The sequence below is a fragment of the Hemitrygon akajei genome, chromosome 9 (assembly GCF_048418815.1).
Source record: "Hemitrygon akajei chromosome 9, sHemAka1.3, whole genome shotgun sequence".
NCBI classification, from domain to species: Eukaryota; Metazoa; Chordata; class Chondrichthyes; order Myliobatiformes; family Dasyatidae; genus Hemitrygon; species Hemitrygon akajei.
Genome location: NC_133132.1, coordinates 166,940,106 through 166,956,353, shown reverse-complemented (window position 1 = coordinate 166,956,353; position 16,248 = coordinate 166,940,106). Strand labels below are relative to the sequence as shown.

The following is a 16,248-nucleotide window of genomic DNA, read 5'->3' as shown; positions in this document are numbered from 1 at the left end:
ACATACTCTGCGAATATGGGCCCAGTTTAGGAAATTTTATGGTTTCTATGGTTTTTCCCTTTCTAGTCCTATTTTACATAATCATCTTTTTCTACCTTCTATGCATGATTCAACATTTTATGATTGGTATAGAAAGGGCATTAGGTATTTTGAAGATCTTTTCATTGATAGTCGCTTCGTATCTTTTCAACAGTTCTCTGCTAAGTTTAATCTACCTAATGCCCATTTCTTTAGATATTAAAAAAAAAGGTGTATGATGAGCAATCTTGTGTGTGTTTTTCTTATTACTGTTCTCTCTTGCGTGCAGGTACCATCTGGATGCAACAAATAGTGAGTTTAATTTATTCTGGTGGTGATATATCTGCAATCCAGGGTAAATCCGCAATAGAGCGTGTTCCTTGGATTGAAGTGCCAAGCTCAAAATTTCCAGAACGCCCATCACCTCGACTGAATACCATGCATTTGCCCTACCATCTCGCTCCTAAGGGTCTGAAGGAAAAGAAGGGAAAAGTGAGTTTTTTTTTCCCCCTATAACTTATTGGATAAGCATGCCCAAATTCTAAACACTGCACCAGCTATAAACATGCCGCTTTATATCCCTAAGCTCTGGAATCCATGACTGAACCTTTCCAAGTCAATGTCTATTTCCTCCCTCCCTATTTCTTTGACTTGAGTTTCATCATCTTCTGGGACATTTCCTTGTATTCTATCATAGAACATATTCCAACTTATCGGCCTAAACTGCCTGTATGGTAGTTGCTAATTGCATGCACCATGAGGCATGAACTGAGACTTGGCCAGGGTTGCTAGGCAACGCCTCCAAGCTACACTCAAAAGTGGATGCATTGTAATAATCTGTGGGCCACTAGCCCGGACAAGTGCACAGAGACACAGTCACAGCAGAGAGGTCAGTCAATCTCTCAGGGAGAGAAAAATAAGATTTTCGTAGTCCTAATAAGCACAATAACAGATATCAAACAGGAAAATGGAGCAAATGCCTGCCGTACCTACATCCTACTTACATAATAAAACCCCCTGAGACATTTGATTTCTCTAAATCAGAGGACAAAAGCAAATCAAAAGTTTCAATCTGCTTTTTGCAGAGAAATGTAACGTTACTTTGGTTCCAGGTTGTTCTCGAGTGTGCAATTTTCAGCCTGCAGATTTAGATTAGTTTAAGATCTAATTTTGAAAGCCAAAAAAAAAAATGACGTGTAGAATTTGTCTCAGATTTTTTTTTGTGAGGGGTGAAAGGTGCATCTGTTTTCGCTATGGAAAATGGATATTGAAGGTATTAATGAATTGAAAAATAATTAAGAGGGACTGACTGTGTTATTCAGCCTCTGTGTTAAAATTTGATTGGGGGGATATAGGAAAGGATGCTTGGATTCATGGGAAGGTGATGGAAAAGATGGTGGTGGGGCAAGTAATGTAACATCTATGAGGGTAATCATTGAAGAAGGATCTTGACTCAAAACATCAACTGCTTATTCTTTTCCATGGATGCTGCCTGATCTGCTGATTTCCTCCGCTATTTTGTGTATGTTGCTGAAGGGTTCAAAGACTTAGACCACAAGACATAAGAGCAGAATTAGGCCATTCAGCCCATTCAGTCTGCTCCACCATTCCCCCATGGCTGATCCTGGATCCCACACACCTGCCTCCTCACTGTAACCTTTGTTTCCCTCACCAATCAGGAAACCATCGATTTCCACCTTAAATATACCCACAGACTTGGCCTCCACCACAGTCTCTGCCAGAGCATTCCACAGATTCACTACTCACTGGTTAAAAAAAAATTCCTCCTTACCTCTGTTCTAAATGGTCGCCTCCTCAATTTTGAGGCTGTACCCTGTAGTTCTCGACCCCCCCCCCCCCCCATAGGAAACATCCTCTCCACATCCACCCTATTTAGTCCTTTCAATATTCGGTAGATTACAATAAGATTTCCCCCCTTCCATTCTTTTGAATTCCAGTGAGTACAGGCCCAAAGCTGCCAAAGGATCCTCATATGTAACCCTTTCATTCCTGGAATCATCGTTGTGAACCTCCTCTGGACTCTCTTCAATGACTACACATCCTTTCTGAGATATGGGGCTCGAAACTGTTGCTGATACACCAAGTGTGGCCTGACTAGCTTCTTATAAAGCCTCAGCATTATCTCCTTGCTTTTATATTCTATTGCTCATGAAATCAGTGCCTTTGCACCTCTGATGTTTGAATTTTCTCCCCATTTAGATCATAGTCTGCACTTTCATTCCTTTTACCAAAATGTACTTCCCAAGACTGTCTTCCATCTGCCACTTTTTTGCCGGTTCTTCCAATGTGTCCTGCTGCAATCACATTGCTTCCTCAGCACTACCTACCCCCCCCCCCCCCTTACCTTCATATCATCTGCAAACGTTGCCACAAGCAATCAATTCCATTATTTTAATCACTGACAAACAATTTGAAAAGTCGGGATCCCAATACTGATCCCTGAGGAACACCACTAGCCACTGGCAGCCGACTAGAAAAGGCTTCCTTTATTCCTGTTGTGGAGAAATCTCAGGAACAGCAGACAGAACCAATCAGGCCAACTCAGAGAATTGTTTCAAACTAAAGGATTTTATTACATGATATCATGGAGCGCCTCCTTCCATCTAAGAGTGGCATTTCAGGGCTCTCCTTAGCTTTCAGACACACTTCATTATATGGACACAGCATACGTAACTAAAAGCACTTAACAATAACATTGCTTGACTGTAAACATAGAACTGGTGGTGGCATCCGTCGGTCTCAAGAGACCATGGATTTGCGCCTTGGAAGGCTTCCAGGGCGCAGGCCTGGGCAGGGTAGTATGGGAGACCGGCAGTTGCCCAAGCTGCAGGCCTTCCCCTCTCCACGCCACCGATGTTGTCCAAGGGAAGGGCACTAGGACTTGACACCGGTGACGTCACAGAGCAATGTGTTGTTAAATGCCTTAAGGACACAAACACACTGCCTCAGCTGAGGCTCGAACCAGTGACCATCACATTACTAGTCTGATGCCTTGCCCACTAGGCCACGCGCCAAACATAGAACTAGATTGTAACAAACAACGTGACTGAACTTAGAACTAGATTTCAACAAACAAGAGCATTACGTAAATGCGGTGCCACAATATTTTTCTTTAGTCTTTAGCAAGGACTCGGTGAAGGGGTATTCTTTGGCCTTTTTACTGAGAGCTCCTCTTCCTTTTTTGCTTTCTAAGATTGGTAGACAAGAACTCAATCCCATTATTAAACATACATTAAGAATTTGGTTTCAGTTTCGCAGATTTTTTGAGTTAAATAATTTTGTTCTTTCTAGTAAAATTCATCTTAACTATTTTTTTAAACCATCAATTTTAGATCAGGCCTTTTCAATTTGGAAAGCCAAAGGAATAATAACTTTTTCAGATTTATTTATAGGGGATTGTTTAATGTATTTCACTCAGCGGATAATTATGACTTACCTAATGCACACTTTTTTAGATATTTACAAATTAGGAATTTTTTTTTACATATTTTGCTTCCAAGTTACCCCTATGCTTATCCACCTAATATGATAGATACCCTTTTTCAGGTTAAATCACTTCAAAAAGGACTGATACCTACAATTTATAAATGGTTATTGAATTTATGAATGATATCTAATGATAAAATCAAAGGTGCTTGGGAACTGGAATTTCAAGAGTTGCTGTCAGATAATCAATGGAGTAAAATTTTTCATTTGGTAAATATTCAATCTATTTGTGCCCGTCATTCCTTGATACAGTTCAAGGTAGTGCATCAGCACATATGTCAAAGGATAAGTTAGCCTGTATTTTTCCCAATATCAATCCTATTTGTGATAGATGTAATATTGAGGTGGCCACTTTAACTCACATGTTTTGGTCTTGCATAAAGGTGGACAATTTTTGGAAAGATGTCTTTAAAACTTTATCAAAAGTCTTGGATCTGGACCTACAACCAAATTTACTTACAGCTACTTTTGGGATCATTCCATCGGAAGCAGGAGATGTTCCTGTTTCCGCTCAACGGATGATAGCATTTTCAACTTTATTGTCTAGGAGAGCCATTTTGCTTAAATGGAAGGATTCTAATCCACCTACTGCTCTTTATTGGCTTTCCTCCATCATGTCCTGTTTAAGTTTAGAGAAAATAAGAAGTCGGACATTTGATACGTCCTTTAAATTTGAAGAAATCTGGCGACCTTTTATTCAATATTTTCATATGAATTGATTTATTGATTTTTGTACTGACTCTCTTCCAGTTATTTTTTCGAAGTTTTGGATTTGATCAGAAAGCCTTTCTTAGTTTTACTCTCAGGATGGACTGCCCAGTCCTTTTTTTCTCCTTTTTGTTTTTGTTTTGTAGAGAATAGTAGGGGTTTTTTCATATAAAAAATTCAAAAAGTCTTTTTTTCTTTTTATGAATTGATAAGAATTGATAACCACATTAATAGGGTTGTATTATAGACCACCCAATAGTCAGCGAGAATTGGAGGAACAAATCTGCAGAGAGATAACAGAGAACTGCAGGAGATGGAAAGTTGTGATTGTAGGGGATTTTAATTTTCCACACATTGATTGGGACTCCCATACTGTTAAAGGTCTAGATGGGTTAGAGTTTGTGAAATGTGTTCAGGAAAGTTTTCTAAATCAATATATAGATGTAACAACTAGGGAGGATGCAATATTAGATCTCCTATTTGGAAATGAGTTAGGACAGGTGACGGAAATGTGTGTAGGGGAACACTTTGGTTCCAGTCATCATAACGTCATTAGTTTCAACTTGATCATGGATAAAGATAGATCTGGTCCTTGGGTTGAAGTTCTAAACTGGAAAAAGGCCAAATTTGAAGAAATGAGAAAGTATCTAAAAAGCATAGATTGGGACAGGTTGTTCTCTGGCAAGGATGTGATTGGTAAGTGGGAGGCCTTCAAAGGAGAAATTTTGAGAGTGCAGAATTTGTATGTTCCTGTCAGGGTTAAAGGCAAAATGAACAAGAATAAGGAACCTTGATTCTCGAGGGTTATTGGAACTCTGATAAAGAAGAGAGAGATGTATAACATGTATAGGCAACAGGGAGGAAATAAGATGCTTGAGGAGAACAAAAAGAGTAAGAAAATACTTAAAAAAGAAATCAGGAGGGCTAAAAGAAGACATGAGGTTGCTTTGGCAGTCTGGGTGAAGGATAATCCTAAGAGCTTTTACAGGTATGTTAAGAGCAAAAGGATAGTAAGGGATAAAATTGGTCCTCTTGAAGATCAGAGTGGTCGGCTATGTATGGAACCAAAAGAAATGGGAGAGATATTAAATGGGTTTTTTGCATCTGTATTTACTAAGGAAACTGGAATGGAGTCTATGGAAACAAGGCAAACAAGTAGGGAAGTCATGGAACTTATACAGATTAAAGAGGAGGAGATGCTTGCTGTCTTCAGGCAGATCAGAGTAGATGAATCCCCAGGGCCTGACAGGGCATTCCCTCGGACATTGAAGGAGACTAGTGTTGAAATTGCAGGGGCCCTGGTAGAAATATTTAAAATGTCGATATCCACGGGTTAGGTGCCAGAGGATTGGAGGATAGCTCATGTAGTTCCGTTGTTTAAAAATGGCTCAAAAAGTAAGCCGGGAAATTATAGGCCGGTAAGTTTGACATCAGTAGTAGGTAAATTATTGGAAGGAGTACTGAGAGATAGGATCTACAAGTATTTGGATAGACAGGGACTTATTAGAAAAAGTCAGCACGGCTTTGTGCGTGGTAGGTCATGTTTAAACAATCTATTAGAGTGTTTCGAGGAGGTTACCAGGAAAGTGGATGAAGGGAAGGCAGCGGATGCTGTCTACATGGACTTCAGTAAGGCCTTTGACAAGGTCCTGCATGGGAGGTTAGTTAGGAAGGTTCAGTCGCTAGGTATACATGGAGAGGTAGTAAATTGGATTAGACATTGGCTCAATGGGAGAAGCCAGAGAGTGATAGTGGAGGATTGCTACTCTGAGTGGAGGCCTGTGACTAGTGGTGTGCCACAGGGATCAGTGCTGGGTCCATTGTTATTTGTCATCTATATCTATGATCTGGATGATAATGTGGCAAATTGGATCAGCAAATTTGCTGATGATACAAAGATTGGAGGTGTAGTGGACAGTGAGGAAGGTTTTCAAAGCTTGTAGAGGGATTTGGACCAGTTGGAGGAATGGGCTGAAAATTAACAGATGGAGTTCAATGCGGACAAGTGTGAGGTATTGCACTTCGGAAGGTCAAATCAAGATAGAATATACAAGGTTAATGGTAGGACACTGAGGAGTGCAGTAGAACGGAGGGATCTGGGAGTACAGATACATAATTCCCTAAAAGTGGCGTCACAAGTAGATAGGGTCGTAAAGAGAGCTTTGGCCTTTATGTCAAAGTATTGAGTATAAGAGTTGGAATGTAATGGTGAGGTTGTATAAGACATTGGTGAGACCGAATTTGGAGTATTGTATGCAAGTTTTGGTCACCTAATTACAGGAAGGGTATTAATAAGGTTGAAAGAGTGCAGAGAAGGTTTACAAGGATGTTGCTGAGATTTGAGAAACTGAGTTACAGAGAAAGGTTGAATAGGTTAGGACTTTATTCCCTGGAGCATAGGAGAATGAGGGGTGATTTGATAGAGGTGGATAAAATTATGATGGGTATAGATAGAGTGAATGCAAGCAGTCTTTTTCCACTGAGGCTAGGGGAGAAAAAAAAAACAGAGGTCATGGGTTAAGGGTGAAGGGAGAAAAGTTTAAAGGGAACATTAGGGGGGCTTCTTCATGCAGAGAGTGGTGGAAGTGTGGAATGAGCTGCCAGATGAAGTGGTGAATGTGGGCTCACTTTTGACATTTAAGAAAAACTTGGACAGGTACATGGATGAGAGGTGTATGGAGGGATATGGCCCAGGTGCAGGTCAGTGGGATTAGGCAGAAAAATGGTTCGGCACAGCCAAGAAGGGCCAAAAGGCCTGTTTCTGTGCTGTAATGTTCTATGGTTCTAAAAGGAGATTTAATTATCTTTTTCCCTATTATACATTCTATATCAGATTAATACTATGTATGATTTTGATGTTTATTTCACCTTCTGTATGAATTGTTATTGATATATATATTTGAGATAATTCTCCTCTTGCTTGTATATATGCTCTTTTAAAATCAATAAAAAGATTGATAAAGAAAGAAAGACTTTTGCTAAATTCTAAGACTTGCAAGGACTTTTCAGCTAAATTCTAAGAGCATTCACTAGCGATTAGATTAAACCTTACATATCCAAAGAGTGTTAAATTCTTCCACAATTCCCACTCACTGCCTTCTACATGCCAGCTACTCCTCTATCCATGTTAGTATCTTTCCTGTAATGCTCTAATACAGCTGGCTGCCCATTGGTTGACATATGACTGAGTTTCATCGCGTTGGTTAGAAACTATTTTTCCCCTGAAGCACATAAGGAGATTCAACTCAATCATTGTAGAATCTAAAATTGAGTGGTTAATTAAGATTATTAAGACATAGGGGCAGAATTAGGTCATACAGAATAGCAAATCCTCCAGGAGGACACAACTTTGTCATGCTTTGGAGGCTTGTGTGCCTCAATGACCCAGAGAGCGATGTTGGCTGGAGTCAGGACTTTATGCTTTGGCTCTCGGGAGGGTCACCCATGCCAAACAGGTCAAAGTGCAGACGCCAAACTAAGAGTGGTTCATCAGTTCTCCAGGTTGGGTGGGGGGTGGGGGTGCAGATTCAGCTCAGGACTAACAACCCTGACTCGCCAAACAAAACTGTTACAGAAACACCAATGAAGAATCCTTCTACATCTGAGTGTGACGGCATTCCTGAGACTCCACCTGGGACTTGCATGACTGACAGTAGTGAAAACCGAGAGGAAGCTACTGACATGATGAACACTGCCAGGAGCTTCATTGCTGGCCTAAATGTCAGCAGAATAACGAGCAGTAGAGGGAACAGCAAATGGGCTCCTATTAATAAAGAGCAAAGTTAACCAATTTGCTACAGCATATAATTCATCTGCTCGATCATCTTTCATGTTCTGTGTAAATTTAGTTGTTCTGTTCATGTTCTTTCCTTGTAGGTTATTTATGTTGTACGGAATCCTAAGGACACCATGGTCTCTTCATATTATTTCCATAAATATTTTGCCATGTTTGAAGCACCAAAGGATTTCACGGACTTCTTTGAAAAATTCGTTGATGGTAGAGGTAAATTGGTCAGCTTCGTGTAATTGTCAGTTTGTTCGGTAAACCTTCTGCATAGTAGTGACCTGGTCTTATTATATTTAGTAACTGAAAGGGTGCTGGGGGCGTTGAATGAGGTTGTAATAGCCGGGAGTGGTAATGATGTCGCCGCTGAATGAGCCTTTGACAACTGAGTCCAGCTCCTAGCTTTCATGTGTGGCTTAGCTATGAAGCCTGCTGGAACCATTTCTACTGACAGGAGAATGGGCAAAGATGGGTTATTGGCACCTTAAAACCAGTTACTTCAGGTGAATGGGGATCATCAGCATAGTTGGCAGCTCATCTAGGGGAAAGAAAACTCTTATCTCAAACTTCTGCTGCCTCGTATCAATAGCCACTCATGGGGAAGGCTTCTGAAGTAAATCCCGAGGGTAATATCCGGAGGTGGAGTCCCTGAGGCAGTCCTATGTTTGAGTTCATTGCTGTTGGTGCCAAACTGTATCGGTCTCTGCCGTTCCTTTGGGTTCATCAGATGTGAGGAGAGGGGGAGCTTGCTACGTGGGCAACAGATTGCTCTCCATATTGTACTGCCCTGGCTTGCGTATCTAGACAGCTTAGACACAATATCCATGGTTCACCCTGACCGATGGAGATCTCTGACCCTCTCCCCTCGTCCCTCTCCCCTCCTGTCCCTCTCCTTCCCCCTCGCCCCTCTCCACATCCCTCTCCACCACCCCCCGAACCTCTCCATACTCCCCATCCCTCTCTGCGCCCCCCTCCCGTCCCTCTCTGCCCCACCAACCCTCTCCACCCCCTCCCCTCCCCCTGTCCTTCTGGCTTCACATCACCTTCCTCCTTCCCTTACCCCCACCTTTTTATTCTGGCATCTTTCCCATTTTTTCAGTTCTGAGAAGGGTCTCAGTCTGAAACGTCGACTATTTCTTCACTTCCAAGATGCAGCCTGACCTGTTGAGGTCCCCCAGCATTTTGTGTGTGTTGCATCTGCCAAATTTCTTGTGACTATCTAACTTTTTTATGATCCATTCCAGCTTTACATTGCATCCTGGAATTTGGTGGCCCAGTTACCGGCAACTGTACTTGGTTGCAGGATTTTGAGGGATACTTTCCCAGACTTCATAGTGTTGTCCTGTTAAGAGTAATTAACATTTTTAGTGGGGCAAGTACACTCAGAAGCCACTTTATTACACACCCCCTGTACTTTTTTTAAAAAGTAGCCACGGAGTGAACGTTCATGGCCTTCTGCTGCTGTAGCCCATCCTCTTCAAGGTTCGATGTGTTGTGCGTTCAGAGATGCTCTTCCGCACACCGCTGTGGTAATGTGTGGTTATTTGAGTTACTGTTGCCTTCCTGTCCGCTTGCACCAGCATTCTTCTCTCACCTCTCTCATTAACAAGCTATTTTCACCCACAGAACTGTCCTCACTGGATTAGTTTGCTTTTCACAAAATTTCACAACATTCTCTGTAAATTAAAAACTGCTGTGCATGAAAACCCCAGGAGATCAGCAGTTTCTGAGATACACAAACCATCTCGTCTGGTACCAACAATCATTCCACAGTCAAAGTCATTCTGATACTTGGTCTAAACAGCAACTGAACCTCTTGATCATGTAAGAATGCTTTTAGATATTGAGTTGCTGCCACATGATTGGCTGATTAGATTTTGCATTAACCTAATAAAGTGTCCACTGAGTGTATTTAATTAATGACTCATTCATTAAAAATGCTTGGAAGGTTTTAGTCAAGGAAAGCATTTTTTCACACCAAACTGTTCTAGGCAAGGCCATGAACATAAATTTATGTCCCTCCAGCTGCATTCTTTGTATGTAATGTGGGACAATAAATAACACAGGTACTTTTATAGCAGAGGGTAATAGATTATTGATTAGTCAGGGCATCAAAAGTTGCAGGGAGAAGGCAGGAGAATGGGGTTGAGAGGGATAATAAATTAGTCAAGATGGAATGGCAGAGAAGACTCAATGGGCTGAATGGCCTACTTCTGCTTCTATGGTCTTATAGTTTTATAAGCTGAAATCACCCAGATTCATCATCATCAATACTTCATAGTTGTTCTATAAAAATTATGTACAGTTTTCACCTAAAATCATTTGAACGGCCTAAACCACATGAACTTCTACAGATGTACTGTGAGAGTATTCTAACTGGCTGCATCACCATATGGAATGGTAGGGGTGGGGGGTACTACACATGATCACAGCAAGCGGCAGAGAGTTATAAAGTTAGTCAGCTCCACCACGGGTACCAGCCTCCATAGTATCTACGACATCTTCAAGGAGTGATGCCTCAGAAAAGTGGGGTCCATCATTAAGGACCCCAACCACCCAGGACATGCCCTGTTCTCATTGATACCGTTAAGGAGAGAGAGGCATGAAGGCACACACTCAGCAATGCAGGAACAGTTCTTTACCCCTCTGCCGTCAGATTTCCAGACACACGTTGAACTCAAGAACTATACCTCACTGCTTTTTTAAAGTGCGTTTTTGCTCTATATGTCTTAATGTAACTATTTAGAATATATGTATATATATATATATTACTTGCTGTAATTCAGGTTCTTTTTTATTTATCATGTTCTGCTGCCACAAAATTAACAAATTACACAACATTTGTCGGAGATATTAAACCTGATTCTAATTCTGAGTCAGTTTTATATTCTTCAGAGAAGAAATCTGATTGCTTTCATCTTACTGAATTCCTGTCTCATCAAGAATGTTTTAATAATTATTAAAATAGACAAAATTAAGTGTAATTTTATGTTTTCATTCTCCAACAGTGATATTCAGCTGTTGGTTTGACCACGTCAGGGACTGGTATGTTCACAAGGATGAATTCAACTTTTTGCTGATATCCTATGAGCAATTGAAGAAGGTAGGGCAATTATTCAAGTATTGCATTATTTATTAATTTGTAATAACTAAATAGTAGCAATGTAACCAAAGTAATCAAATATCCATTATACAGTATCTTTAGTTTCTACCAAGTGCTTCACTTCTCATGGGGCAGCCGTACGGTGATGTAGAGGTTATCATGACACTTAACAGCGTCAGCCCTAAGATTGGTTTCAATCCTTGCTGAGTTTGGTAAGGAATTTGAATTGTCACCATGTGGGTTTCTTCAGGGTGGTCTGGTTCTTCGTAAAGAGAAAAGGGTTAGTGATTTGTGGGTGTGCTATGTTGGTGCTGTAATCATGGTGACACTTGGGGGCTGCCCAGCACAGTCCTTGACTGATTTGACTTGACACCAAATTACACATTTCTCCCTTCCCCTCCTCCCGCCCTCCACTTCCTCTTCCAATGACACCCGTGTGACCAATTAACTTACTTCTCCATATGTCTTTGGACTGTGGGAGGAAACCTGAGCACCTAGAGGTAAAACTCTGGTGGTCATGGGGAGAGCATACAAACTCCTTACAGAGAGAGGTGGATAGAACATTAAATCTTCCAAGAACATTAAATTATTAGCCATATTTCCCATAATTCCTAAAAGCATTTTTCACTCACCAAGATGCTGCTACTAAGTCGCAATCTTTGTTCAATATTTCACTGCACGTGACAAATAAAGTTAATCTTTAAAATTTTACCGTGTAAGCTCAGATGATGCTGTGCCTGTCCTTTTCGCTTTTTTCCTTCCCGCCAGCCAGGGACCCACACAGTCATTCCAAATGAAACGGCAATCCATTGGCAGCGGTAGTCGAGTGGACTACATTCAGTGTTCAGAGTGTACCCTCCTCTATATTAGTGAGACCAAATGCAGGTTAGATTGGAAACGAGAGAATCTGCAGATGCTGGAAACCTAGGCAACACACACAAAATGCTGGAGGATCTCAGCATTTCAGGCAGCATCAGTGGAAAAGAGTACAGTCAACGTATACATAGACACACAGTGGATTCCAATCGAATGGGCCATTGGTTAACTGGGCCAGTTGTTTATTTGGGACAACTCTTAAAGAACAAAAATTGACAAAATAGCTGTGGTTCCCTTTGTTTCATCAGGACACTATGCTGCTCAACTGGGACAGGGGATTGCTGTTGAACATTTCTATCTCGCATCAGTTGCCTCCACTTATGTGGCTGTTAGACACTACACCATGCTTAGAACAATCAGTTTAGCATCAGTTGTATGGTAGGTCAAATATGATGACAGAATATAGTATTAATGATAAGACTCTTAGCAGTGTGGAGGATCAGAGGAATCTTGGGGTCTAAGTCCATAGGACACTCAAAGCTGCTGCGTAGGTTGATTTTGATTAAGAAGGCATATGGTGCAATGGCCTTTATCAATCATGGGATTGAGTTTAGGGGCCAAGAGGTAATGTTGCAGCTATATAGGACCCTGGTCAGACCCCACTTGGAGTACTGTGCTCAGTTCTGGTCGCCTCACTACAGGAAGGATGTGGAAACCATAGAAAGGGTGCAGAGGAGACTTACAAGGATGTTGCCTGGATTGGGGAGCATGCCTTACGAGAATAGATTAAGTGAATTTGACCTTTTCTCCTTGGAGTGACGGAGGTAACCTCATAGAGATGTATAAGATGATGAGAGGCATTGATCATGTGGATAGTCAGAGGCTTTTTCCCAGGGCTGAAATGGTTGCCACAAGAGGACACAGGTTTAAGGTGCTGGGGTGTAGGTACAGAGGAGATGTCAGGGGTAAGGTTTTTATGCAGAGAGTGGTGAGTGTGTGGAATGGGCTGCTGGTGACGGTGGTGGAGGCGGATACGATAGGGTATTTTAAGAGACTCGTGGACAGGTACATGGAGCTCAAAAAAATAGAGGGCTATGGGTAAGCCTAGATAATTTCTGAGGTAGGGACATATTCAGCACAACTTTTTGGGCCAAAGGGCCTGTATTGTGCTGGAGGTTTTCTATGTTTCTATGTATGTGTTTGCGTTCAAAAAGCAGTGATTCTTGTCACGGATAACTGGTGAGAACTAAGCAGTAAGACAATTTGGAACTGTTTTGCTCACTGCGGTTGAAGTATTCAGACCTAGAGATGCCAAAACCAGCCAGGAGTGAAAATGAAATTATTTCACCATTTTGACAAATTGGAAGCCACAAAGAATTTGAAGGGATTGGCAATTATCTTGAATGTTACAATCAAAATGAAGATTTGGAGGATGCAGTTGTCGGAAGTATTGTATGAACTAGTCTAGGTGTCTGTGTTGATTTTGTCCATTTGGTGATGCTCGTCCATTGTGTCCGATGATGACGGGAAAACCTGTGCACAAGAGTTTTTAAAGTGGACTGTGTCAGTTCCACTCTCTCAACCTCAGAATTCTGGGTCCAGGGCTACAAGTAAACATCAGAACTGTGGTCTCCCTAAGTTGCGGTGGATCATCATGACTTCTCTACCTTGTCATGTCCTTCACTCTCCACGGAGTGTTGCAGTGCCACCTTCCTGACCACTGGATCTCACTGTAGATCTCATCCGCCCAGTCCACCGGAGCTGACTTCATTTCCCGTCAACCAAAAGAACATGGAACATGGTAATGTACACTGGATGAATTCCTTTGTCAACGACGCTGAGGAACTAATACACAGTTTTATTGTACTGTAGAGGTAATCTGATCTGTGTTTCATTTAAATACATGAATTGTTACTCTGTTAAATGGTAGTTTGTCCTTTTATACTGCATACCTTTTCAACTATTTCCATGAAACTTTGGCTAATTGGGACAGAGGCTTAATTGGGCCAAAATGTACTGGTCTCGATGCGTCCTAATTAACTGGAATCCACTGTATATATATTTATATATTACTTTGTAAATAATCAGTGTAAAAAGAGCAAAAAAATTTGGGCTGGTGTTCATGGGTTCATTGCCCACTCAGAAATCTGACAGTGGAGAGAAAGAAGCTGTGCTTCTTCAGGCTCCCGTACCTCCTCCTCAAAGCTAACAAAGAGAAGAGGGCACGCCCTGGGTGATGGAGGTCCTTCATGCTGGTTGCTTCCTTTTTGAGGCATTTGCCTTTTGAAGGTGTCCTCAACGCTGGGAAAGGTAGTGCCCACAATGGAACTGGCTGAGTTTACAACTTTCCGTAGCTTTTACCGATCCTGTGCATTGGCTCCTCGTACCAGACAGTGATGCAGCCAGTTAGAATACTCTCCACGTTACCGCTGTAGAAACTTGCGAGAGTCTTTAGTGTCATTTCAAGTCCCCTCAAGCTCCTAATGCAATATAGCCTCTGTTGTGCCTTCTGTGTAATTCCATCAATATGTTGAGCCCAGGATAGATCTTCATAGCTGTTGACACCCAGGAACTGGAAGCTGCTTCTACTGATCCCTTAGAGAGGACTGATGTGTGTTCCCTTGACTTCTCCACAATCAATTCCTTGTGTCACTTGCATTAACAATAACGACATGTGTAGGGCAGTGCGAGGTTACAGTGGCATCATATAACCATATAACAATTACAGCACGGAAACAGGCCATCTTGGCCCTTCTAGTCCATGCTAAATGCTTACTCTCACCTAGTCCCACCTACCTGCACTCAGACCATAACCCTCCATTCCTTTCCTGTCCATATACCTATATAATTTTTTTTAAATGACAAAATCGAACCTGCCTCTACCACTTCTACTGGAAGCTCGTTCCACACAGCTACCACTCTCTGAGTAAAGAAGTTCCCCCCTCATGTTACCCCTAAATTTTTGCCCCTTAACTCTCAACTCATGTCCTCTCATTTGAATCTCCCCCACTCTCAATGGAAAAAGCCTATCCACATCAACTCTGTCTTCCCCCTCATAATTTTAAATACCTCTATCAAGAACCCCCTCAACCTTCTACACTCCAAAGAATAAAGACCTAACTTGTTCAACCTTTCTCTGTAACTTAGGTGCTGAAACCCAGGTAACATTCTGGTAAATCTCCTCTGTACTCTCTCTATTTTGTTAACATCTTTCCTATAATTCGGTGACCAGAACTGAACACAATACTTCAAATTTGGCCTCACCAATGCCTTGTACAATTTTAACATTACATCCCAACTCCTATACTTAATGCACTGATTTATAAAGGCCAGCATACTTTCTTCACCACCCTATCCACATGAGATTCCACCTTCAGGGAACTATGCACCATTATTCCTAGATCACTCTGTTCTACTGCATTCTTCAATGCCCTACCATTTACCATGTATGTCCTATTTGGATTATTCCTACCAAAATGTAGCACCTCACACTTATCAGCATTAAACTCCATCTGCCATCTTTCAGCCCACTCTTCTAATTGGCATAAATCTCTGCAAGCTTTGAAAACCTACTTCATTATCCACAACACCACCTATCTTAGTATCATCTGCATACTTACTAATCCAATTTACCACCCCATCATTCAGATCATCATCAACACAGGTTCAATTCCCCCCAGTGTCTGCAAAGAGCTTGTACGTTCTTCCTTTGTCCGTGTTTTTTTTCTCCAGATGCTCCAGTTTCCTCCCAAATTCCAAAGACATGCCGGTTGGTAGATCAATTGAGCAATACAGTCTTGGGTGGCCTGTAGGGCCTGTTACCATGCTGTATCTCTAAAAGTTAAAAAACAATCTGAGAAAGTGCTGGGGACAGGCCGCGAATGTTACCATGCATTCCATTGCCAATGTAGTATGCCCACATTGTTCAGCAAAGCGATGGAAGCAGCCAACAAACCCCACCAAACACCGAAACAAAGCACTCTACCAACCCCCTCCTTCCATTAGTAAGCCTCCAACTTGAGGACAGGGTAATTGCTTGGTTCAGCACCTTCATTCAATCTAAAGATGTGTCACCCTGAGCTTCTCATACAATGAGACCCAAAGCAAACTGAAGGAGCCACAGCAATAATACATATAAACACGAGGGAAACTGCAGATGCTAGAATTCAAAGACACGCACGCACGCACGCACGCACACACACACGCACACACACACGCGCACACGAACATGCACGCACACACGCGCGCACACACGCGCACACACACGCGCACACGGGCACACGCGCGCGCACACACACGCACACACACACAC

General features: G+C 41.8%; 1 protein-coding gene across 2 annotated transcripts in view; it reads left to right on the top strand.

Moving 5' to 3' along the window:
- The window catches only part of LOC140733734 (amine sulfotransferase-like), a 106,312-nt gene that overhangs the window by 77,418 nt on the left and 12,646 nt on the right, over window positions 1-16,248 (top strand). For both annotated transcript variants that reach the window (XM_073057450.1, XM_073057449.1), the window contains exons 3-5: window positions 308-510; window positions 8,110-8,236; window positions 11,026-11,120. In XM_073057450.1, the coding sequence (XP_072913551.1) occupies window positions 308-510; window positions 8,110-8,236; window positions 11,026-11,120 (425 nt within the window). The remainder of the gene's footprint in view (window positions 1-307; window positions 511-8,109; window positions 8,237-11,025; window positions 11,121-16,248) is intronic.